Source organism: Rhincodon typus, chromosome 4 (genome assembly GCF_021869965.1).
Source record: "Rhincodon typus isolate 14 chromosome 4, sRhiTyp1.1, whole genome shotgun sequence".
In the NCBI taxonomy this organism is placed as follows: Eukaryota; Metazoa; Chordata; class Chondrichthyes; order Orectolobiformes; family Rhincodontidae; genus Rhincodon; species Rhincodon typus.
The window spans coordinates 6,105,287-6,114,630 of record NC_063335.1 but is presented as its reverse complement, the minus strand read 5'-3'; the positions used below and the strand labels follow the sequence as shown (position 1 = coordinate 6,114,630).

The window sequence follows — 9,344 nt, the reverse complement described above, 5'->3', positions numbered from 1 at the left end:
TGGCCTGTGTGCTCAGCTCACTGTGATGCAGAATACAGGCAGCCACATTTCAACATTTCACAGTTCATAAACAGTGTAACTCAGGTGGTCAATGAAGCTGCCATCGCATGAGAGAACTTACACCCTAATCAAGTGTTTCAGTGACAAAGGGTTTAAGGTAAAATTCACCATTTTCAAAGGTGTAAATACGTGCTTATAACAGCTACTAGGAAGCACTTGTAACATTTTTACTTGCCACTTAAAAGACAAGATTAGATGCATCATGCAAAAAAAAGGTAACGCAACCTGACAGTTGAAAGACCTGTTTCTTCATTGGAACGGTACTTTTCTGGAAATTTTTTTAACCAGTGCCTTGAAGGTATTAAATACTTTCCTGAAGTAAATATTCTCCTAAAAAATTCATGTGATCTTTTAAACAAGATAAAGAGATTTCAGCAAATTTTAATTAAATAACTTCATACTTGTCATAACAATGGAGAAATGGCAATGTGCTTAACCATAGCATCTTGCAACACATTGAAGTCATGTTTCAACATCATGACATTGTTTATGACAAAACATTATTTCTCTCTTTACCATTTCAGAAGCTTTTATCGACATTTCCAAATGCCATCTTAACTATGTGGAAGCACTTCTACTTGCAGTCAAAAGGTCATAGATCCGAGTCAAAGCCCCACTTTATGGCTTGAATACAAAAACGGTTTTTGGCTGAGACTTGAAATGGAAACCTTATCAGTACAAGTGGTCAGCAAAAGCCCCATGAGACTATGTGAAGATGGGCAATGGAGTTTTCCTGCTATCAACCATTACTAAGATCTTTTCATTACCATTTATTAAACTTTTGTAATTGTCCTGCAAATTGGGCATGCTGCCCTCTTTCTCATTCTCCCACCCGTGGGTGAGCATGAACTCTTTTGGAATTTCCAAGAAGTTTCAGTTAGGGCTCATAAATTAAGACACAATAAAAGTCTGAACACCATTTTGCACACAAATTTTGAAGAAAAAACACAAAGCTTCACAATTCCTAACTTTTCTGTTTTGTTGTCAAATGTGACCAGTTTTTCCTGGAGTATTTGGAGTTTGTGAATGTCGTTCAAAAATGTCCAAGTCCAGGTTGAGTCCTTGAATGTCACAGATCAGGTAAATCCAATATTTGCCCAGTTTGCACTCAAGTCAAGCTAATCCTTAACAGGACAACAGTGCAGGAGGCTAAATAATTCAGAATTGTTAAGTTAAACAAAATCAACCAATGATTAAATCTTGATTACTCTGCAAAAAGTGGCAAGGTGGTTTAGTGTTTTATCACTTGACTAATAATCCAGAGGACCAGGTATTGCTTTGGGTACATGAGTTTAAATACCATCACAGCAGATGGTGACATTAAATGCAAAAATCTGGAACTAAAAGAGTTAGTCTAACTACGAGCATGCAATATTTGTCAATTATTCTAAACACCCATCTGGTCCACTAACACCCCTTAGAAAAGAAAATTTGCCGTCTTTATCTGGTTGGCCTACATACGATTTGAGATTGAAAGCAATGTGTGGAATGGTTAAACATTCCCTGAATTGTACTAGCAAGGCAGTCTTAAAATCTCTAACAAGTTTAAAGCATGCAATCATACTTGATGGACCACCTTGAATCATCCCAAGCATCAGAAAAAAGAACGGCAAACCCAGCGTCATCAATAATGCAAGGGCTTACATACTAATGTCTGTGGTTTGTGCCAACATTGGAAGAGGTGTCCAGCAAACTAGCAAAGCATTAGCCCAAGTCATTTTCATGCAATCATATCTCACAGACCACTTCCCATACAGCAGAGGTGGCAGCATGGTGGTATACAATCAGAAGGGAGTTGCCTTGGAACAACTCACCAATGATACTGGACCTCATGAAACTTCATGGTACAGACACAGAAGTCTTGTTCTAATTACCACCTGCCATCCCTCCTCACTTGACGAATCAGTACTCTTCCAGATTGAGCAGCATTTGGAAGAAGCTTGAAAGGTAGCAAAGGCACAGGTGCACTTTGCGTAGGGTCTTTCACAGGTATCATCAGGAGTGACCTAGTGGCACCATGACTGACCAAGCTGGCTAAATCTTTAAGGAAATGGCTGCTAGACTGGGCCTGCAGCAGGTCGTGAGGAAACAAACAACATAGAAAAACCTACTTGGCCTTACGCTCACCAATCTACCTGTCCGTGACAGTGTTGCTAAGAATGACCTCTTGTCCTTTTGGAGAAAAATATTCCATATTCACATTGAGGATACCTTCCACCATTTGGGTGCATGATCATCATGCTAAAATGGAACAAATTTTGACCAGATCTAGCAACTCTAGACTGGGTATCCATGATGTGGTGAGGGCCATGTGCAGCACAATAGTACTCAACTGCATTCTGCACCTCCTGGCCTGGCATATCCCTCCAATCATTAAAACTGGAGAGCAACCCTGGTTCAGTGAAGAATGCAGAAGGGCATGCCAGGTGCAGCACCAGGCATACTTTAAAAAAAAATGAGATATGAACATGGTGAAGCTACAGCATAGGACAAACAATAGAAGAAGATCTCACAAACAAACCAGATCCAACCTCTGAGATTCTGTCACAGACAGTAGTGAAAGATAGTGGACAATTAAACAAATGAACGTCAGGTGAAGGCTCCACAATTCCACCCTAAATGATAGGGAACCAAACATATCAATGCAAAAGACTGAAATAATTGCAACCATCTTCAACCAGGAGAAATGAGTGATGATCCAACTTGGCCTCCACCAGAGATCCCCAGCAACACAAATACATGTCATCAGCCAATTTGGTTCAGTCTAAGTGATATTTAAAAAATTGACTGATGGCACTAGATACTGCAAAGGCTATTGGCCTTAACATTTGTGCAATAGGATTAAGACTTGTGCTCCAGAACTAGCCACACCCCTACTCATATTGTTCTACTATAGCTACAAAATCGTCCTCTACTAGACTATGTGGAATAGTGTCCAGCTGTATCCAGTGCGCAATAAATCCAACCCAACAACTACCTCACTTAGTCTACTCACCATTATCAGGAAGTAATGTAAGGGATTCTCAACCGTGCTATCAAGTAGCACCTGCTCACTGACCGTTCATGCTCTGCCAGGGTAACTCAACTCCTGACCTCATTATACCCTTAGTTTAAACATGGACGAAAGAGGTGAACTTCAGGGATGATGTGAGAACAACCGTCCTGGACACAAGGCAACACATGGCAGAATATGGCATGAAGGTGACCTAGAAGAACTTGAATCAATGAGAAGCAAGCAGAAAACTTTGCACTAGTTGGAGTCCTGCCAAAAAAAAAAAAATGGTGCAAGAGTTCTAAATTAATTTAGTTTCAGGACATTACTGCCAGAGTTCCTCAAGGTAGTGTCTAACCACCATCAGGTGCTTCAAATGACCTTCTCCACCTTAAGGTCAAAAGTAGTTTCTATAACCCATAGCAGGCTTTGCATGTAAGTATCCATTGGTTACACATAATTTACTGATGGTGACTAGTAGTTTAAAATGGAACAGAGATGTCACAGTGATTTGGTATTAGTGAGAAAAATTTTGAAGAAGGTAGAAAGTGGAGCCTCTTGTGGTGCAGTAGTAATATCCCTACCTCTGAGCCAGGAAAGCATGGGTTTAAGATCTATCTAAGAGGTATGGCATAACCTCTCCAAACAGATTGGTTGGCATCTTTTAAAAACAAAATCAAATGGGATCTTTACTGATGTTTGCATGCGCAATGTTCAGCACCACTTGTGACTTCTTTCTCACTGCAACAGCTCGCGTTCATATTCAGCAAGATCTAGATAGCAACAGGTTTGAGCTGACAGATTGAAAGTAACATTCAAACCTCAAAAACTGCCAGGCAATGACCGTCACCAAGAGAAAGAATCTTAACATTCCCATTCAATGGCATTTGCATTGATGAATACCCAAATATCAACATCCTTAGAATTACCATTCACAGCAAATAAACTGGACCAGCCACATAAATAATGAGGCGACAAGAACTGGTTCAGATGCTCACAAATTACTCACCACCTGACTCCTCAGTCTGTCCACAATCTAAGTGCAAAACAGGTGTCTGATGGAATACTGTCCACTTGAGTGGTGCAACTCCAACAACATTCAAGAAGGTCAGCACCAGAGAACACAGCAGTCCACTTGATTGGCACACTATCCATCACCTTCCACATTCAATCCCTTCACTACCAATGCAGACTGGCATCTAAAAGGTACACTGCAGTAACTCACCAAAACTATTGACAGCATCTTCAAAATCCTAACTTGACCACCAAGAGAGACAAAGGCAGCAGAACCATGCAAACATACCCACCTATAAATTCATCTCCGGGCCACACGCCATCTTAGTTTGGAACTGTATTGGATCCCTTCATTGTTGCTGGGTTAAAATTCTGAAACTCCCTTCCAAAAAAGCATTGTGGATGCACCAATACCCCAAAGACTTCAACAGTTCAGGTGAGCAGCTCACTGCCATCTGTACGAGGAAAATTAGGGATGGGGAGAAAGCTGGCCCTTGTGATGTCCACATTCCAAGAATTAATAACAAGGGCTGGATTAGCAAAAGCTAGGTGAAAATTCTGCCAACATGCAATATTAGGCAAAACCAAGGATCTATTAATTGGGCATGGTACTACAAGAAGCTTGACAATAATTTGCATTTACATACAGAATATTTATGCAGAGACTTTAAAACAAGATAATATCCTCAGTTTCTTTTGAAGAAGCATCACTGAAACAAATAAATGTTAATCTAAAAAAGGAAAATGTCTACAGTCAGAAGCTAGCTAAAATTTAAAGTCTGATGCAGAGCTTGCAGTTATGTCAATTATGCCATTTCCATTTCACCAATAGTTAACTGGAAACAAATAACTTCTTTGAAAACTGCACACTACACTCAATCTGACAATACAAGAGGTACTGGGGTTTTGAGAGACTTAGTGGAGGAGACAGAACTCTGTTGCATACTGATGGACAGGGATACATGTGCCTGAGCCCTCATAACATTTCTAATACAAGGTGGCAGAAGCATTTGTATTCCGGCTGGTTGACCAGCACTGCTGAATCAAAGGGGGCTAGCATTTAAAATACCTGAATATGCTACCCACCTGTTGATGGAGCATTCACTGACTCACCACACACCCACCTACCTTTGTTCAACCTCTGCAGAAGCTAGAAATGAATGAGTTGTGCTTCAGATTTCTTAAATTTGGAACATCTGATCCAAATACATCCCACATTTTAAAATAAGTGCAAACAAAACAAGAAAGCTAGGCATTATTAGTTCAATGTGCAATACATGACATTTTTGATTTCAAAGACATCATCCATCAAACTACAGCTTCTCAAATCATGGACAGTAATATCTAACTTATGAAATAAGTAAAAATATTCCAGAACTTCCTGCACTTCACTTGGCTGTGAAATTTAGAGACAAATAGATACATCTGTTACTCACCTATACAATGGCAATCAAAAAGAGACTATTTATAGATATTAACTTTATGTCTGAGTACCCCTTAAAAATTTAAGATTGCAGCAGCATTCCTTTCCAATACTGAAACAGAACTTTGCATAAGAACTGCAGTTCAACTCATACAAAGTATGCCACAAGCCTTGGCTTGTCGCATTGTGTACCCTAGAGGGAAAGTGAATTTAAACTATAAATTGAAGATAAAAAGTGAGAACATCCCACCATGACAAACAATCACAACAGCTTATAATAATGTAAGCATTCAAAATTAAATGTCGACCAACCTCTCTGGCGATGTGGCTCAGGGCCTCATCTTCAGCGGAGAATCTGTCTTTAATAGGCGTTCGTTTCCTTCCAGATCCAGGTGTCCCCATTTTCTCCAAACAATTAAAATCTTCTACAAGTCCAAGACAATAAGATCGAATACCATTTGGAGGGGAACTCCTTCCACAGTTGTACTACAAGACAAAATTAGATTCTTACAAAAATTGTTCTCCTCCAAAGAATAATTACATGTCACAAGCTAATAGAATATAGGCCCTAATTTCAAGGGTTGGAGCATAAGAGTAGGGAAGTACACAGTGCTGCTGCGACTATTTTTGGAGTACTGAGAGCAGTTCTGATGCCCTTAAGGTAGGGTTTCATTTCATTGAAGGCAGTTCAGAGAGAAAGTTAACTGGGTTAGGGGAACGGAATCACATTACATGGGAAGTATTAAATTCTCACAGGACAAGACAGGCGAGATGCAGGAAGGATGTTCCAGATGGTGGGTGGAGTCCAGAACCAGGGTTCATGGTTTAAGAATAAGGAGTATGGTTTTTAGTTTTGAAATGAGGAGAGATTTCTTCACCCAGAGTGGCAAGCCTGTGGAATTCACAACCACAGAAAGTGGTTGAGGCCAAAATATTGTGTTTTCAAGAAGGAGGTAGATACAGCTTGTGTGGCTAAAGGGATCAAGGGATACGGGGGAAGAATGAATTAGAGTACTGAGATCAATGATCATACTGAATGGTAGAGCAGACTCAAGGGGTCAAATGGTCTACTCCTGTTCCTAATTTCTATATTTGTTATTACAATGGTCTCAATAGAGGGGCTGTCTTATGAACAATGGCCAAACAAGTTGGTACTGTATTCACTGGAGTTAAGAATGTGGGGTGATCTCAGTGAAATATTTACGATTCTGAAGTGGCTTGACAAGGAAAATGCCGAGGGGATGTTTCTCCTCACAGGAGAGTGTAGGTACAGAGGGCACAGTCTCAGAATTGAGGGGTGCCAATTTAAGAGAGAGAAGAAATTCCTCCTTATCTCAGTGGGTTGAGAGTCTTTGGAACTCCTAGCTACAGAGACTGCAGGTGGTAGAGTCCTTTGTATTTAAAGATCAGATTTTTGATCTGGAGGGGAATCAGAGTTACGGACAAAATGCAAGAATGTGGATGTGAGTAAAGTCAGAACAGCCATGATCCTACAGAATGACAGAACAGGCAGAAGGGGACAAATGGCCTACTCTTAGTCCTAATACTTATGATCTTCAGGGGAAAAAGAATATCTTTTGACAAATTATGCTGCAAATCCTAATGCTGTGGCTTCCCATGACTTTCACTGGTTAATGTCATTTAACAGAAGTTCCAACAACTTTATCTCAAACCAGACTGTAATGTCTAAATACTTATGCTTCAACCTTTTTGCTTCAACACTAAAGTTGCAAACTATGAAAAGAATTAGTGTTCTGACATTCATTTTGAACAAAGTAATGAATACAAAACAAGTTGTAAATAGTGTGAATGCAGTAAAGCTATCTGTGAGGTAAAAACCAATTAGCCTAGCAACTGGGAGAAGGTCAACTCCTCTTTTCATAGTCATACAGCTAACAGGTGCAAAGCATCAAGACATTTCAGTACATAATACTGCAGTGTCAATGTGCAGACATCAAACAGCAGTCTAGAAGTTTAAAAAAGTTTCAAATTGGAGTCTTCTTGTTAACTGCTATGCAGTTTTATCTATATATTAAGTCTAGAAGAATATCCAGAGGTGCTTGACAGAAGCCAGAAGAAAACAAAGTTCAAACCAAAAAGAGATTAAGACGGATGATCCAAAGCTTGGTCAAAGGGTGGATTTAATAAAAGGGAACAGCATTTGAGATACAAAACGGATTTAACATCTATGCAACTGAAGACATAGCTACAGATGCTAGAAAAGGGTAGATGCACAAAAACCAAAAGGAGTCAAGAGGAAACAACTACAGCTAGGGAAATCAATATGCAGAATTCAAACACAAGTACAATCATGTAAAATAGTCAACAAGCTATGACAATAATCAAAATCGACAATTACTACCAAGCAGGACTCGATATGGTAGCAAAGTACCCTATCTATACTGCTCTCTTATTACCCATGTCATCACTGGCTCTACATAACCTGCAGTGAAGTTTGACAGCAAATTGCTCTGGAATGCAGCATGACTGCCTTCTCATCGCCAAGGTAACCCATTTCATCTCAAACTAACTCCGCAGGTTCGGAAACATGATTTTTTAAATAAAAAGTAGTAATCCTGGACAGGAGCCAAAAGTTGAGTTTGAATGTAAGCAATGCAAGGGCGGTACAGTGCAGTAAGCGGCCCGGCCCCGGGCTGACACCAGAAGCGCGGCTCAGACCTGCTCTCTCCAACACTGACAATAGGCCAGGCTAAGAACAAGTCAAGCCCGGGGCGACAAGCCAGGAAAAGGGGCTTAAAAAGCCTTCGAGGTCGGCAAAGGAGATAAGGCCGATCCACCGATCTTGCCCGGGGAACGGAATGGAGGTGTGGTGCTGGTGATCAGTCGGCCCCGAGGTTGTCTTACCAGCGGCTCGGCCACTCCTTCGGTCAGTGCCGGACAATCAACCAGCCATTCGTCTCCGCACCGGCTGAGCCACCCGTTCAAACATCACCCACAAACAAACAAACCCGCCCGAGGTCCGACTACTCGGCTTTACCTCCTCCTGAAACGAGGATTTAAAAAAAAACTCTAACCCTCCCTAAATTAAACCACCACCAGCTGGCAACTCCGCCAATTGCTTTGCACGCATGCGTCAACGCCACTCGCTGGGCATGCGCGTAACCGCGTACCTCGCGCCAGCTGCGGTCGAGGCGGCTCGGTGCACACGCGCACAGGCTACGAGTTCGGGTTGGTATGCGCTCGGGGGCTTGTAGCCGTTCTGCGCATGTGTGTGTATCCGGCGAGGCGGGATTGTGAGCAGTTTGGAGACGCTTTTGTGCGACGACGTTGAAGACAACAAACTCAGCGTGTGGTCAGTTGTTGTGGGAAGTCAGGGAGGCGAAGTCCTGAATGAACAACGTCTACAGCTGGATGAACACAGCAAGCCAAGCAGCATCAGAGGAGCCGGAAATTTCTGAAGAAGGGTCTAGGCCCGAAACGTCAGCCTTCCTGCTCCTCTGATGTTGCTTGGCCTGCTGTGTTCATCCAGCTCTACACCTTGTTATCTCAGATTCTCCAGCTCGGCAGTTCCTGCTATCTCGGAGTCCTGAATGAATTTTTTTTCTTGCGGTGTGCTGATGAAGGCACTGCCCTTGATATCGAACAAAAACAGAAGTTGCTGGAAAAGCTTAGCAGGTCTGGCAGCATCTGTGAAGAAAAAAAATCAGAGTTAACGTTTCACGTCCAGTGACCCTCAGAACTCGGCACAACATCGTGGGCCGAAGGACCTGTACTGGTCCACGTTCATGTTCTAACTCGCCTGGAGTGACAAGTGAAATTAATGTCAGTAGGTAAGAAGAAAGGTGGGAACGGAAATCCTATCGGAGAGGGGAGCAGAACTTCTTCAAGGTGGAC

At 41.7% G+C, this 9,344-nt stretch overlaps 1 protein-coding gene across 1 annotated transcript in view; it reads right to left on the bottom strand.

The window, feature by feature from the left end:
* The window catches only part of lrrfip2 (leucine rich repeat (in FLII) interacting protein 2), an 85,093-nt gene extending 76,500 nt beyond the window's left edge, over positions 1–8,593 (bottom strand). The window contains exons 1-2 of the mRNA XM_048595625.1: positions 8,355–8,593; positions 5,802–5,975 (exon numbers count right to left, since the gene is read on the bottom strand). Coding sequence (XP_048451582.1) covers positions 5,802–5,891 — 90 coding nt within the window. The 5' untranslated portion in view covers positions 5,892–5,975; positions 8,355–8,593. The remainder of the gene's footprint in view (positions 1–5,801; positions 5,976–8,354) is intronic.
* Positions 8,594–9,344: the final 751 nt, after the last annotated feature.